The sequence below is a fragment of the Sabethes cyaneus genome, chromosome 3, assembly GCF_943734655.1.
Source record: "Sabethes cyaneus chromosome 3, idSabCyanKW18_F2, whole genome shotgun sequence".
Taxonomy (NCBI): domain Eukaryota; kingdom Metazoa; phylum Arthropoda; class Insecta; order Diptera; family Culicidae; genus Sabethes; species Sabethes cyaneus.
Window position 1 is genome coordinate 179,670,266 of NC_071355.1, and position 15,753 is coordinate 179,686,018.

Consider the following 15,753-nt stretch of genomic DNA (forward strand, 5'->3'; position numbering starts at 1 on the left):
CCATATTTTTGCTCGCTTTTGCTCGTTGCTAGCTATCAATTGATGATGGTCACTTTTCGAAGAACATTATCGTTCATCTCTTTGAGCAGCTTTACAATTTCAATTTCATTGAACAGTTTCTCAGTACTATCACATTTCCACTTCTAGTACAGCTGGGTGTATTTTATTTTTAGCGGATCAAACACAGCAACATCAAGAACCACGCTCAACATTGTACACAACTTTCACCCCCTTTCGGGTGTAAGCTTTCTTCGACATTGAATTCATGACAATGTTGGTTTCAAGTCTAGAGTTTTCTACAGTTCACTCAGGAGAATTCTACTGCTACTGCATGCCAAAAAATTCCTGTTAATGCGCCTCTTTATCATTTGATCGAGGCGACTTGTGTTTTGTGTTGACTTAATAATGAAATCAGTCATTTGAAAAGACTGGACACGATTATAACGATAATATTAACAACACATAAAAGAAATGGTAGAAGAAAGTAAAGAAGCAAGGACATGTATAGTATCCCTAGAGTAGGACCAGACGTGTAGAGGGAAAATCAGGGTCATTTGATGCCCTTTTACCCTTAAATCATATGAGGAATGACAAAATACAGGATGGTCACTTTTCAACTTATAGTTCTCAAGATCTTGTTCATATTTAGCCATATATTTGCATTTTTTTTAAATTATCCAGTCTCCTACATTAATAATTGTAAAGCAGACTAATAGGACAACGTCCATTTATATAGAATAACAGAAAGACTTATGAAAATAGTTTGATATTTTACTTTAAAATTAAAATTTGTAACCGACTGTTACATAGAACAGTTAGTGCACAGAATAATGGCGGGACTAGGGTAGCCATCCTAGTAACTTCAACAACACTTGTAAAGTTTATTAGACTAGAATCGAATGGAAAAACTAAGCGCTTTAGCTATTAAATTCAAGAAATGTCGCGGAAACATTCACGCAGCTTGTAGAAATCATCCATTATTGGTTCATACATCACCTAAAATCATACTTCAGCTGATTTTATGGTAGTAAAACAATATTGCAATATTATCTTGAATATCTTCAATCGTGAACGAGAGACGATTTACTCATATATGACTCGCTATGCGGTCATGATGTAAACTATTTTGGGAAGACAAGAAGTGTCTGATGCAAAAAATGATCAATTGGATGAACTGGAAAACTTCGATATAGACCAAAAATATATTGGGTTGTGCAATGGCATGTGGGGCTCGCATCCACGCTCTTTCGGTTGGTACCCGAATGTTTTACTCATTAAACTACTGCCACCCGATATATTAGGCAGTCTAATACGCAGTTTTGTTTTATTTTCCCAATCCCCCCATCATTCCGTATACGCACCACACATTCCTATGGGACGATATTATTTTTGTACGACTGCTCTTTGTTTCTAACGCAAACAAGATAGACGGATAGATCTACTCGGTCAGTGCGATAGTGAGCCATATCGAATATATTTTCCAGTTCATCCAATTAATCATTCTTCGCAACGCAACGATCAGTCATACGAGAATAATACCATCGCATAGAAGTTTGTGGTGCGTATACGGAATAATAGAATTGAGTAATATAATCGGCGGCAGTAGTTTAGTGAGTAAAGTATTCGGGTACCAACCGAAAGAGCATGGGTGCGAGCCCTACCTGCCATTGTACAACCCAATCTATTTTTGGCCTTTATCGAAATTTTTCCAGTTCATCCAATTAATTTATCTTCGCATCAGACACTTCCTCCTTAACCAAAAATAAATGCACAGTTTTATTCGATTTTGCTTTTTTAATTAGATCGCCGCAGCGAAGCATAATTCCTCAGTCATGTATGAGCCACTCAATGACTTGCGTTTAATCTACAACATTGTTAAAGTAACTATTGCTCTAATTTGATTAATTATGGGTTTATAAACTTACTACCTCGTAGGATAGTATCATATCTACAAGAAGTAAAATAATGCTTAGCTCAGCGTTATAACTAACTCTACAACTGTCTCAAACCCAACTTTTGGCGGAGATGGTACAGTCAAAAAAGCAAAATCGATTCATCGATAGCGGGCCAACCCTGTAGAGTAAGGAGGGGTAAAAGTGCGATGGAGGTAAAAGTACGATTCAATTAGTAATCGGTGCAGATTCCGAGTGAATTGACTACATTGGCATGGATGGGTGACTATTTTGACAGTCTGAATCTAATGTAAACTTTGGTTGCTTACAAAGCATTGCTGAGTTATGTGCAAATGTTATTTTAGGGCGGGTTTTGATGTAATTTTTTGTTATACGGCAAATACGATATCAACAGGAGGATATTACTTGTTGAAAAATTGTAGCAGCGTTTTACATCACTCACATATCTCTTTTGAAAATGTGGCGTTTTTTTGGAAAATGTGGGTACGTTCCACCATGACGCTGATCGATCTAGCAGATACGTTTCATCCTGCTCGAACTGACCATAAGGAACTCAAAATATCGCTCAAGTCGGGCCAAAATTAACCCGACAGATGTCCTGTCAAGTGCTTTCGGGGTTCGCTTAGGTATTTCATAATGTCTTTCCATAAACTTTGTTAGCCATCCTGTCGATGGTATTCCTTTTTTTAAAGTATTGCCTTGGAGGAATGCCAATTCGGAGGCTGCTTCAAGTACCTCCTTTGTTATCTTACGACATCCGGACGCAGCACACAGAATAATCTAGACGGCCTGTTGCTGTTTGTGAGAAGTGTTTAGGACTGTATTATTTCCAAGCCGATGGGAGCGAGGTACTTTATATTTGTCTTTTAATGTGGAGAATGGTATACCATACTTTTTAATCGCTGTATAAGCAAAGTCGTGGGTTTATACCGTCTTTAGACATTACCCTTCTTTATCGACAGACTTCGCAGTCGGCTATTAGAGTACAGAAAAATTATAGGGCCAGTGCAACGATCCTACTGACTCTATTTAGCAAGCTCAGCCTAGCCGAGATTCGAACATACGACGACTGGCTTGTAAGACCAGCATTGTACCTCGAATCTAACTGGGCGGTTGTTAATCGCTGTATACGGTAAGTCCATTGGCGGACCCAGGGGGGCTAGGGGGCCCCTCTATTAAAATGGAGCTGGCCGATCAAATAAAATGGTCGAAAAAAATGCCGGACGCTGTAGCCCCCCCTAGAAATGAGTGCTAGTTCCGCCAATGGGTAAGTCATTTCTAATTTCTTGCAGAGCCTGTAAATGTAAATGTAAATTTTAGTTACTTGCTAAATTATTGTTACTTCGCCCAAATCGTTTAGTTTGTACACAATTCCGTTTCCCGTCGTTAAATGTCGATTTGCTACGAGCTTTTCGCTGACTGTGATGCGAATAAGGGGTTGGTCACTCGGCACAACCATTTTTATGTTAGGTGACTTGAAACGAGTTATAATCTGATAGATCTGGCAACCGTGCGAGATGATTTTGACAACTGGCAGTGCTCCCATTTCATATGTAAAATTAAACCGGAGGTGTGCCGCTTGATATCTTTGGAGTGCCTCGGCACAATGTGCTGAGTGTCCGACCCCTTGGATGCGAATTAGTTACAACGTAAACAAAGCGCAGCGCACCTAGTGGCGAATAACCGAAGCTGTAAATCATGATCATTTGTAGTAGGCGCCAAGATCAAAAAACTAAAATCGCATTTTAAAAAAAAGGACACAATATAAAAATTTTCTAATGAAAGGATATGAATGATTAGAAGTTTTAATAGAAATGGGAAGAGAAATGGAGCCCTAATTTACCAACATATTTTTCCATTAAAGGCAAATCTTATGTGGTTCTCTATAGACTAGTTGCATAAAAATCGAATGAAAATCAATGAAGATAGAGCCAAAAGTGTAACTGAAAGTGCCTCAATTTTTTATGTCGGGAACGCAAAGGTTAATATTGGCATCAATGCAAATTATTAAACGTAAGAGATGGTAGCACATTTTTAGAACACATTTTACGTTCGGGACAATAAATTTGTTCAGGTTGACGGAAAAGAATAGAATAGAGTTCGTGACCTATTCGGATGCAAAGAAGAGAAATGGAAACGAATATAATCGCAGGTGTAGGGGAACTGTGGGTAAGATGAACAGGGTGGGTACTACGGACAGGTGGTTGATTCTACCAGTTGAGCATGAAAATTCATAAATGTTTTGATGGGCATGCAACCATCTTGCTATCTCATGATGTCTGAACGTTTCCATCATCATTTAGAACTTTCCAATTTTGATAAAGTACTAAAAAATTGAAAATTGGAAATGATTCTGCGTCTGGATGTAACTTTTTTTTTCATCGAAATTAAGCTTTTTGAGTGGCTTAATTCCAAAATGTTGCCCATAGCATGAAGTATTTCGATTTAATGCCTTTTCGAGTAACATTGAAATGCATTGAAATAGTACGAAATTTCATTTGCGTATGAAAAATTGTGAACGCTTTAAAAAAATATAAAATGGTGGGGTGAAATGGACAACTGCTAGTGTGGGTAAGATGGTCAGTGAACATATCATAATAAAATGATTGATTTTGCTTCTTAGTGATATTTCAAGCATATAAATGAAAATTTAACAGGCAAACGTGAACTTAAAACAAATTAGCAGCGGCCAGGCATGAAACAGTTTTTGGAATGCTTGTTCATATTGCCGCTGCCAAACAATTTTCTATTGGCTGCCTCTAGTGGAAGGGGGTAGGCTACCCCCCTCATTTTTTGCACGCTACACCACCATATTTTACTTATTTAATTTGTTAAGGGTTAAAAATAATAATATGCTCGCAGTTGGGGGGATTTACAATACCTGTCCATCTTACCCCCACACATTGTCCGTTTCACCCGCAGCACTAAAAAAGTTCACTTTTTCGGACCATTTTTAATACCCAAAATACGCATTGAAGAACACTTTTAGCTAAATATTTCACTAGCTGCTTTTGAAAACAATTTATTGAACTGAAGTAAACTGTATTTAGGTTTTATAAATCATAAGTTCTCTGTATTATATTAGCTGGTCTTCTTAACCTGTTCGTCTTACCCACAGTTCCCCTATGTGGTTGTCGTCTCAGATGGTAAAAATATGCTCAATTAGTTTAGTTGATTCATCAATTATGGCAATGTTTGATTTATCAATAGTGAATTTGTAAAAATAAGTCGTTTTCGCTATATTATACTTGGAATGATTCCCCAGCTTATCGTAAAACGTCAAAAGAGATAAGTAACAAAACCTGGATAAACGTGGTATAATGTGATAGAACAATCTGAGTTTTGTCAAGTGGACGGGAATCTCCGTACATTCGTAATGTTTGGTGATCGAATATCGTAAAACCGTCAATTTAGAAAAAAACGAGACAGTGCCAAAAGCCCTGTCGAAAGACTGAGAATCTTGGAAAACTTAGAAGAATTAAGCCCTTACGCAATCATATACAGTTCAATTTGAAATTAAATTAAAAAGAAAACTTTCCAATTAAATTCTACTATGTATATTTATTCTTCGTATCCGTCAATAATAAATATACACCTAGTAGAATTTAATCGGAAAGTTTTCTTTTTAATTTATTATCAATTTCCCACCCTTTCGTATGCGATGAATTATAACCATCGCGGGCGAAACCGTCGCCAGAATCGCGGGGGTAAATATCGTTTATTTTGTCAAGTAAATCAATAGCTTACGTGCTAGACAAGCATAATATATACTTATAACTTACATACAGCCAAGCAGAATCTTGCTGCGACGATTTCAAGCTATCAAAAAAGTGAGCAGCGCGTTTTGTTACCAAAGAAACGGGCAATAATTTCAGGTTTCGTATTCTACTAAGACGCTCCAAAAACTTCAGTTCAATTTGGACACTTAGTACAGCCAGATAGAAAACTAGCACCGAAGTAAAGATAAATTAGTGAATATAGCAGCATAGTTTTTAGCGGCAAATATTTGCTTATGGTACCCAACATGGAAAAATTGAGAACGAATTCTAAAGCGCATATCAAAGACTTGTCATTATCAAGTGTTTCAGCTTTCAGTAAACAGTTGAAAAATCAGTGCGGCTGTGTTGACGTAGTCAAGGTAGCCAAATCATAATACCAGCAGTTAACGTTCGAACAATCGATGCACATCTAACGATCTCTATAACCGACGTTTACGATGTCGTAGTTGGAAAAAGCAGTTACATTAAACTTCTCGATCAGTAGGTAGTTGAGTTCCGATGGACGGGGAATGACAAAATATGTGATGCATCCTACGGGATGAGTAATTGCATGCATTCTGGATAAAGTCACAATGGGTTGTGAGAGAGTAGTTAGGCTACGGTTGCCATTTTATGACTAATGAAGAAAACTGATCTCTTCTTTAATAGACTGCATATGACACAACAGTTTTTCCTTTCAAAGAAATGTTTAGATCATCACCAAAAATGCCTTTGTGCATTCTCAAGGTAATAATAAATTAGAAAAATCAGCTATTGTTAATTTTCCCAACCAACATGTCATAAAGAAAAACGTACTAATTCGTACATGTACGGGTTTTATGAAACAAAATCTGGCATCTCTGCCTGCAGCTTCTTGTTTAATTACTAGTCGCCTGCATGGAATGGGACACGTGACCAATATTGGCAGTGGATGCAAATTAATACGAACAGATGTGAATTAGTGAATAATAAATCAACGAGAGTATCAGCAACCGCATCAGCTTGAGGCTATTCGCCTGTTTGATGACTCGATCGGTATCGGACACTCAATTGTGATTTATGGTGGCGATGTCGTTTCGACCATTTTATCAGTGTGTATAGCGACAAGTGTACTAAAAATTAGAGTCTATTGTGATTAAATCTTATGATAGAAACTTTAAGGTGTACACTCACATGGGATGAACGAGATATTAACGTAGGACTATACTCAAATCGGTTTTAACGCCAAGTCATACAATCCACGTGTTCGATTTGAGTGTTAAAACTACATAAGAAAACTATACAAATTCCGAAATTTGCAACCAAAACGTCTAAATCCCGAAATTTGCATTAAAACCTAGTAAATTTCAAACATTGCGACGACATAGTTGCATAAAACAGACGTTAACTCCAAATTCGCGTAATACAAAAAAGGATAATTTTTCATTGCAAAAGCAAGATCAAATTTTTGGTAAAAACATCAGTTTCAGTTTATTCATCAGTTTATTTATTTAAAGGTAAGCGAATAGTTACTAATAAAAATTCGTCTCACATCATACAGAGTTAATATGGGCTGTCATTAGGATACAATGAAATACGACATTTATTGTTGTAATTGAAACGATGCCCTTTTGGCCCAAAACAAGATATGCAGATATGTTGCGTTTTTACCTGTTAACTCTAAAGGAAGGGCGAGTTTAACTCGAGCATAAAATTTAATGTTTTCTAATAAGAAACAAACTGGAATTCAATATATATGCTAAGAGTGCGCAGAGTATGTATCGCAATTGAAATCCGTTAATGCGGAATGCCCTCGGCTGGCAAACCATTGCTTGTTACTCTGATCTCTCTTCAATTGTCGAATAAATCTTTCGCCTTTTACTAAAGATTTCCGTGGAGAGGGATACTCTAATGAGTCTAAATTGAATTTTTGTCTTGACTCGATCCTTAATTGGATCGGGCGCTTACGCTTGGTTGAAAAGAGCATGAAAAGCACGAACCCGTAATTGACGTAGAACTACTATTCGATAACTCATGTCACTTTTTAAACTTTGAATAATTCGTTACCCAACTTTGTAATTTACTATACTATAATGAATGTCGTGAAATATCATTGTTTTCAATTTACATATCATTTTTATCAGTTTCTTGGAGTTTATATTTCCACTAAGAGTTAAATCACCAGACCACAGTTGCACGTCTTCTGGAGATTGACGATGTGATATCGTATTTTGAAGATTTTGATTTGTAGTATAGCAATTTGCATAAAACTGCTTACCAATTGATGAACGACATACGTTAACATGCTTAAGGAGCTTGCTCAAAACTAAAAATATTTGTCATTGGACGCAAATCTTTCAATTAATCAGGAAATAATAAAGAATTAGGCTAGGTTATCTTCTACAAAACCGATTCGCTTTCGAAAATAGTTGAAAGCATCGTTCATTGTGATAGATTGATTTGAAGCGTATTAAGGGCCAAACAGAATGCTGCGTCAACGCATCCGTCAGCGTCAATTTGACAGTAAACCTATGGGAAAACTGTCAGATTAACGCTGACGGACGCGTTGACGCAGCATTCTGTTTGGCCCTTTAATCTTTCAAATGCCATGTGTGACGGGTAAAAGTTCATTAGTTATAGTTAACGTTCTCTGTATCTTGCAAGTTTTCTTAGCTTTCTGCTTTTCATTAACTAATCCAAAGCAGCAAATCAAATGTTGTCAAATGTTCGTATTTCTCGTACTTCTAAAGTGCACCTCAATATAGAAAACAAAAACGTAATTCTACGTTAAAATATTTAAACTTGGAGGAGGAAATATCATGGTCTGGGGATGTATCTCCTGGTTGTTTCAAGTGTAGTCCAAAATATGTTGAACTAATTGCACCAAGCACTTTCGCTTTCCTTAAAACATAGGCCAAACTCAATACCTATTGCTTAAACGAATTGAAATTTCCAGTTCACTAACTTCACTTTAATTAATAGTTTTTCTGAAGTATTAACTTGAGACTTTTTTGACATTCCATAAAATAATATTTCATATGATCACTCATCTTTTACTACCGACTTTTGCAACACTCCGGAAGATACATGCATCCCTTGACATTGTCGGAATGCCTCGCTCGAATCACTGACCCAGAGATTAATCGAAGCGAATCATTATTGGATTGGGTGCGCAGCAAGCAGCATTCGCCTACTGTACTGCACACACCTCGTGTCGAGCCGAGTTCCACACCGGTGCGGCGGACGGTCATGCATCGACGGTTTATATGCGAGCATCAGCATCTGCACTGTTTGCATAAGTAGCTGCACACTGCATAGGCGACCTTCCCATGCACTATCGTACTCAATTGGAGACGACTTTGAATCGGATGCAGCAGCAATAGGCAAACATTTTATTTGAGTTGTTCGCACAACACACTAACGAATTGGCCAAGGTCAAGTTCAATGTTTAAATAGTACCTGATCGGTAAGTGGCAGCAGTAAAAATGCAGTAAATTTGCGTCTCTGGCACTGTCTGATTTTTTTCATGAATCAGCGTTGCAGCTTGAAGTTCATTAACATAATACAATTTTAATTTGCATAAATATATTTATCAAATCATGTTAACTTCAGATTTACCGATAGCAAAAACATCCCGATTTGCTTTTGCTAAATATACAGTGACTTCAATACAAAAATGATACTAATAAGATAGAGGTGGGGGGTCCGTAGCCGCAAGGTTACCGAGTCTGCTTTGACAAGCGAGATTTGTTGTCAAGCATGGGTTATTCTCAGGCCCCTCATTTTACCCTTCCTTCATGGCATGAAGTTCATGTTGAATTCTATATTTACCCTCTGAATCCTCTTGACAGTGCAAATGTCCCACCTATAGTTAAGTGTACTGGTCAGAGGTACGAATGAGTCCTCGCCAGGGACGGCTATAATATGAGGTAGTACTGGCAGCGAAGAATAATTGGGTAAAGTAGATAAAACTAAAAAGTAGATCAAATAAATAAATACCGATTGCAGTGATGAGTCCACACATGGAGAAAAACATAAGATAGTGGTTAAGATGCACGATAACGATCCATTAGTAGTCTTTGCTCCTTTGCTAACTTGAGTTGTATCTCAACTGTTGATAGGACCAGGATAAACCATGCCATTCACTAATCGTTGATTTTGTTCGCTTTTTCATTCACAGTTAATGACCGCGTGGTGGTTTCCCGTTCCTGTGCCTGGGAAGACGTGAACGCGCCGCCGAATAGTTGCATCAACGCCCAAACTCCGTCATACATCAGAACCGAATTCTGCGAAACCTGCCCGACCGATGGGTGCAACGGTGCCGCTCAGTACGGTCCCGCACTTCTGATGGTAGCACTGACAGCTCTGGTAGCTAAGCTGCTTGCCTGGTAATTTAAAGCAGAAACTATTACGTCGATAGCACCGTCCCTTTCTTCCTTACCGATTAGCTTTATAATGTAATAACGATGTAATGATATTGTAAATGATGTTAAGATCCGACCATGAAAACAATACCGCGAATTATTTTCATTCGATTACCAGAGTTGCCTTACAACACCTCGAGAGAATAGTATTTATTACAAAGGTATAAAATATTGTCTACAAACCGATCCCCTTTACCAAATAAATCTGTACAACAAATTTCAGAACAATCGAGTGTTACAATTTTTACCAAGCATAGCTAATTCGAAGATATTTTACTTTCATGAATGACATACATATTACATAGTACACTTTTAATTAAGCTGCAAATGTACAAATATTATTACATCACATGATTTCATGAATTTCAACATTAGTCGCCTGCACGATAATAGTTTGGTAGAGCAAGTCAGAATCTCTTGTTGTATTTTGTTCTCTAACGTTCAAACTGAATCCGTGAAATTTATTCAAAAAATAAAAATACAATGTAAAGACAAACATATTTATCTCGATTTTACTAAATCTTTAAATTCGGTGGATACGTAGAGTAAGAGTTTTCCATGTACATAATAACAACTTTAATGGTAAATTTAAAAATAAAAATATGTTTTCGAAAAACCAACTAGATGATTTTACTTTGTAGGAGTTTATTAGTTAGAAGCTACCTAGTTAGAAAACTTCTTGTTAGAAATATTCGGCATTATTTGAAACGCATTCTCTTTAGGCTTACCTACTGGAGCTTTGAATAATTCAGACTGAATGAATTCATTACAAACAAAACAAAACTCAAATTCGCATGCATTAGATACTTTGTTTCCGTTGTAACGAACTCGGCAACAGCCAACAGGTAAACAACCGTAATCGAAAATTCGAAACAATCTTAACTCTTCTGTTCTGTTGAAAACCAGGTACATGCCTAGCAAACTGAATGGCGTAAAATAAAATACTATTCCTGTTGCATTCACTCAACTTCAGCAACCAATCCAGTCAGAATGAACGAATCAGCCGTATCTCGCGTCGCGTGCTTTCTTGCTTGCTTGCGATGAGAACGACAAAATTGGCTGCAATCGCTAGAGAAGAACGTTCTAGTATGAAGACTCCCTTGTCGCAACGTTTGTTTCGTCACTCTGATCTCTCTTCAAATGTCGAATAAATCTTTCGCCTTTTACTAAAGATTTCCGTGGAGAGGGATACTCTAATGAGTCTAAATTAAATTTTTGTTATGACTCGATCCTTAATTGGATCGGGCACTAAGTCGGATAAAAAGATTGGTTTGGTGGGTTATAGAAATAGAGGGTTTTGATATTCTGAAAAAACATCGCTATCAGCAATATCGATATTTGGACCCTCCGCGATATTGCCGTCGTTATTTAGGGCGGATATCGATAATTATATCGATATTGCAAAAACCCCGAAACTTCAAACCTGCGTAATCACACGAAATAATGGTTTTACTTTTATGATCTTGATGCATTCTACGCATATTTTCGTTGTAATTCAAGGAATATGTGTGCCAAAGGCATCAAAACCCGTTACCGTTAAATCGCACTTTTACCTAGTACCATTTAACTTTGCATGCAGCACCTAATCTTTTATTATACATTTAACTTGGCATGCACCACATTGATCCCCTCGAACAGATTGACGGGTAGGTAAAAAACCGGGTGAAAAATATCAGCAAAACTGTGATATTCACAAAAAAAATTCGCTTTGCGTTTAGTGATGTCCAAAATTTTCAATTATTCGATTACCGACTAATCGGTGAGCGTTGTCTGCAGTAATCGATTAATTCAATTATTCGTGCTAGTAGTGTTCGATTAAAAATATTCGAATATTTCTTTGAATGTTACTGCGTTATTTACAGTTTCTACACAAAATTTAATTGCTGTTTGTGACAAGACAACGGGATAAAAAGTTCGCATTTCTTTGTATGAAATTCAACAAAGCCAGCTGGGTCTATTGAGTATAATCAATATATATATAGAATGCCAGTTTCGCTGGTGTTTCATGGATATTTTGGTGGCAAACATGTTGCTGGTTCGTGTCTTGGATACGGGAACTACATTGTCAAATTGCCCAATAGAAAATTTTCCTGCTGACGAAATACCCCAAAACGACCAAACCGGGTATTTATCCTACGTGATTTACGGAAAAGCTGAAGGATTTTTTATTGGGTGTCCTTTTTAGTTTGACAATCAGATTCCCGTTTCGTATCGATCACTCACACATATGCGCATACAATGTAAATACATAATTTTAAAATGTGTGATGTTTACCACGAGCACTGCAGCGACACTGGCATTCTATATATATTGATTCTACTGAATACATCCTACTATCGCAATCGCTACAAACAGACTTACGCAGTCCTACGTCACCTATGTGGTCGTGTCTTGTGCACAACCTCTCAGATTTTTAAATTTTTCGTCGTTTCTTTAAGTTTTTTGGTGTTGATTTTTCGTATACGAAGTCATGATTTTATTTTTATCGCATTCATGATTTTGTTTCTATCGCATTTCAGAATTCGTATTTGAAACTGCCGAAATGTACGAAGGAATAGAAATAAAAATATTTCGTCTTTTTCCTATACTCGAGCCAAAGAATTTTATCGGTCGTCAAACTAAAAAATGTAAATAACAGACAAATCACCACCGCCGTGATACGGACAAAATGATTGCATTTGGTTGTTAAATTCGCTATGTAAGCACAAATCGATCTCTTGTACTCTCATGGGACTGCCATATGGAAAGTTTGTGAAGATTTGGTGCAAAATTTTGTCTATCCTTTTCACTCTTTAACAAACCTGTGCACCGACTTCACAAATAGAACAAACTTGGGAAGGTGGCAGCACCGTTTCGCGCACATATAGCGAATAACGTTCTGTTGAAAATTTTCTATCAATAGAGACCCCTTGTTTTGCGTCTTAAATATAATCAGTTTTGAGAAGTACAAATGTTTTGCAGCTGTGAACCAAACAAATGTGACCGCGTGGTTGAAGGGTGCGGTTTCACGCATTTTGATTCTCCTCGTCGCATCACGCTTGGACAACGCCGCTTTGACGTTTGGGATTATAGCAAAACCAGCGAGGGGTCATTTTAATGCATTTTTGTCTGGCCTGATCTGATGATCATTAACATACTTGCTTGTTGCTTCAGCAGATTCCATTTGTGTACGGTGTACGCCTATCGCTTGCTTCGCCAGTAGAATTTAGGTTTTTTAAGTTTTTAAGATAGGGTGTAATTGATTGTAAGAAGTAATAATTACGAGTGTTTTCTGTAGTGCGTATCAATTACGGGCAGAATGGGACTCAATTCGGCCTATTTCTTCGTATTTGGGATCGTGTTTATCACCTTTGCAGTACAAATGGGTGTGTATACCATAATGAACAAGCGATCGTGCATCGCTGGACCTTAGATAAAAGCTGATAATGCATTTAAATTTGTATCAAATATTAAATTTAGTCTATTAATACAAACGTAGTAGTTAAGTCTAAATAGTAATCATGTGGATTTAGTTCAAATATTCTGGAGCGAACTAATGTAGTGAACCATGGCAAGCAGAGTTTACTTAATATTGGAATATTGTTTCAGGATTTGCAATTAAATGCTGGGAGTGTCGTTCAGATTCCGACCCGAAATGTTCCGACCCATTCGATAACAGTACTTTGTCGATAACGGACTGCAGGCAAGTGGAACCAAAGGAACATCTACCTGGAGTTAGAGCCACCATGTGTCGGAAAATTCGTCAAAAGGGTAACTCTTTATTTTAAGTTTTGTGTTATTGTATAATCCAATACGAGCTTTTTTTAGTTCATGGCGAATGGCGTTACTTCCGTAGTTGCGCTTTCATGGGGGAACCTGGAATAGAAGGGGATGAACGGTTCTGTCTAATGCGAAGCGGGACTTATAATATTTTCATGGAGTACTGCACCTGCAACAGCAAGGATGGTTGCAACAGTGCAGCTCATTACGTGCCTCATGTTTTATGTATCCTCGGGCTTTCAATACTCAGTTTTATTTTTAAACATTTGTTCTAAAAATGTATTGGCGCTTCTCTCTACTGTCTTCTACTAAAGTCTGATAAGTTGCAACTTATGATGCGTCACTTTCCATAACTAAGTGCCTTTCTACTAAATATTACTTTAGTTGTAGGTTTTTATGTCTATTTGAAATTGTTTTGTGGAGTAGTAGAAATACCTAATAACACAAACTTAAGAATATCTTACAGAAAACCATTCCGTCCCAAAACGAACTTAGATATTTAAAGAAATAGTTATAATATTAAAACAAAAAGTAACATATTTTAACGAATCATGCATTTCAATTCCAGTTAAATCTGTAAATATGTACTGTAAAGCATTACTATTAGTGCTAAATAAAGATGATCCTTTTTCTACAAGTATAACTTGTGCTTTTCAACATATAACAGATGCGGAATGTTATGTAATAGTTAAGGCCGTATATGTTAGATTTTGTTATGAGCAGTAATAACCAAAATCAGAAACGGCGCGGTTCTACAATATTTTCCCGAATGTACCGCGCAAGCACCATATTCAAAACAGTGCCTAATTCTGAACAGTTGCAAATTTTTCATAGATAATTACAAAACTCTGGCTATTTAAACCATTTTAATAATATGAAATCATCAGATGTAGTGATTAAATTCTTTAAATAGCTAGAATTTTGTCACTATTTATCAAAAAATTGCAACTGTTCCAAATTAGGCTCGGTTTTGAATATGGTGCTTGCACGGTACAATTTTTCCGGAAACAATTTCCCTGAATTACTGCTTCTCAAAGTAACCTTAGTAACCATCGATGTATATGCAAAGTAGGCATAAATCTGCTCATATGCGTTTTGAACACTAAAAAAGCAATAAGCGAGATGAGAACAATTAGCAGGAAGTTACATCGTTTATTGCTATCTCGAAACTGTTTGAACAAATTGTCTTATAGCCACTCGACACATTGTAAGCAATATCAGCGCGGTTCAGCATAGATTCCGATCGATCCACTACACTCAAGTTGAGTGACTCAACATAATTTTCATGTCGAAATTATAGGAAAAGTTAGGTGAATATTTTCCGTCCAGCTTTTCCTGTACTATTTACGTGAGTTTCAGGTAGTTCGCACGCATACTAATGCGTTAACGTGAAAATCAGGTGGATGTTATTATTTTTTCCAATAACAGTCAGCTGAAAATCACGTAACTCCCTGTAGAGAAATCTACGAGATTTTTCACGTGGAAAGAACGTGTGGATTATTTTGAGTGTACCAGTGTTGGGCATAGCATTTGCTGATTGCAAGGAAAATTGTACCATCCAAAGTGCGAAATCGCTCATAAAAGTGCGATCCTGCATTAAATCGTTTCTGTATCTTTGGCGCACTTTTTCGTTACATTCCAAGCGCCGAAGAGACCTAAACGTTTTAAGCCAAAATAGCACTTTTATGAGCGATTGCGCACTTATTAATTTGACAATCTTCCTTGCAATCAGCAATAATTCGCTAACCGATACAATTTGCTCGATAATCGTGGAAATTTCGCTAATCACTACTCGCAAATTGCAAATTAACAGTCACTGATGCGCATGATCGCAATCGCTAAACTCGAAAGACATGGGATAAGCGAAACTCTTTTGCGTTACTTCCGCTCTAGCGATCCGATGATGAAACCAGTTCAGAT

The 15,753-nt window shown here is 37.1% G+C and overlaps 3 protein-coding genes and 2 non-coding genes across 5 annotated transcripts in view; 4 read left to right on the forward strand and 1 right to left on the reverse strand.

Annotated features, from left to right (window-relative positions):
• LOC128741388 (uncharacterized) overlaps window positions 1-10,650 on the forward strand; it is a 69,654-nt gene extending 59,004 nt beyond the window's left edge. The window contains exon 3 of the mRNA XM_053837180.1: window positions 9,831-10,650. Coding sequence (XP_053693155.1) covers window positions 9,831-10,042 — 212 coding nt within the window. The 3' untranslated portion in view covers window positions 10,043-10,650. The remainder of the gene's footprint in view (window positions 1-9,830) is intronic.
• The window catches only part of LOC128741387 (glyoxylate reductase/hydroxypyruvate reductase-like), a 92,149-nt gene extending 81,323 nt beyond the window's left edge, over window positions 1-10,826 (reverse strand). Inside the window, exon 1 of the mRNA XM_053837179.1 lies at window positions 10,803-10,826. The gene's annotated coding sequence lies outside the window, so the exon portion shown is untranslated. The remainder of the gene's footprint in view (window positions 1-10,802) is intronic.
• Window positions 7,486-7,610, forward strand: LOC128744838 (U5 spliceosomal RNA). Its single transcript, XR_008412460.1, has one exon. It is a non-coding gene; the product is annotated as a U5 spliceosomal RNA (small nuclear RNA).
• Window positions 10,827-11,194: 368 nt separating the features above from the next.
• LOC128744839 (U5 spliceosomal RNA) lies at window positions 11,195-11,319 on the forward strand. The gene has a single exon (XR_008412461.1). It is a non-coding gene; the product is annotated as a U5 spliceosomal RNA (small nuclear RNA).
• A 1,910-nt stretch (window positions 11,320-13,229) lies between these two features.
• Window positions 13,230-14,453, forward strand: LOC128742848 (uncharacterized). The gene is made up of 3 exons (XM_053839332.1): window positions 13,230-13,439; window positions 13,663-13,824; window positions 13,882-14,453. The coding sequence occupies exons 1-3, from the start codon at window positions 13,373-13,375 to the stop codon at window positions 14,106-14,108; spliced, it is 456 nt and encodes a 151-aa protein (XP_053695307.1). The 5' UTR covers window positions 13,230-13,372; the 3' UTR covers window positions 14,109-14,453.
• The last annotated feature ends 1,300 nt before the right edge of the window (window positions 14,454-15,753 follow it).

Excerpts from the sequence above, each read along its gene's own strand:
- LOC128742848 (XM_053839332.1), top strand. The coding sequence starts at position 13,373 with ATGGGACTCAATTCGGCCTATTTCTTCGTATTTGGGATCGTGTTTATC. Across the intron at positions 13,440-13,662 it reads CACCTTTGCAGTACAAATGG|GATTTGCAATTAAATGCTGG; the intron begins GTGTGTATACCA and ends ATATTGTTTCAG. Across the intron at positions 13,825-13,881 it reads TCGGAAAATTCGTCAAAAGG|TTCATGGCGAATGGCGTTAC; the intron begins GTAACTCTTTAT and ends AGCTTTTTTTAG.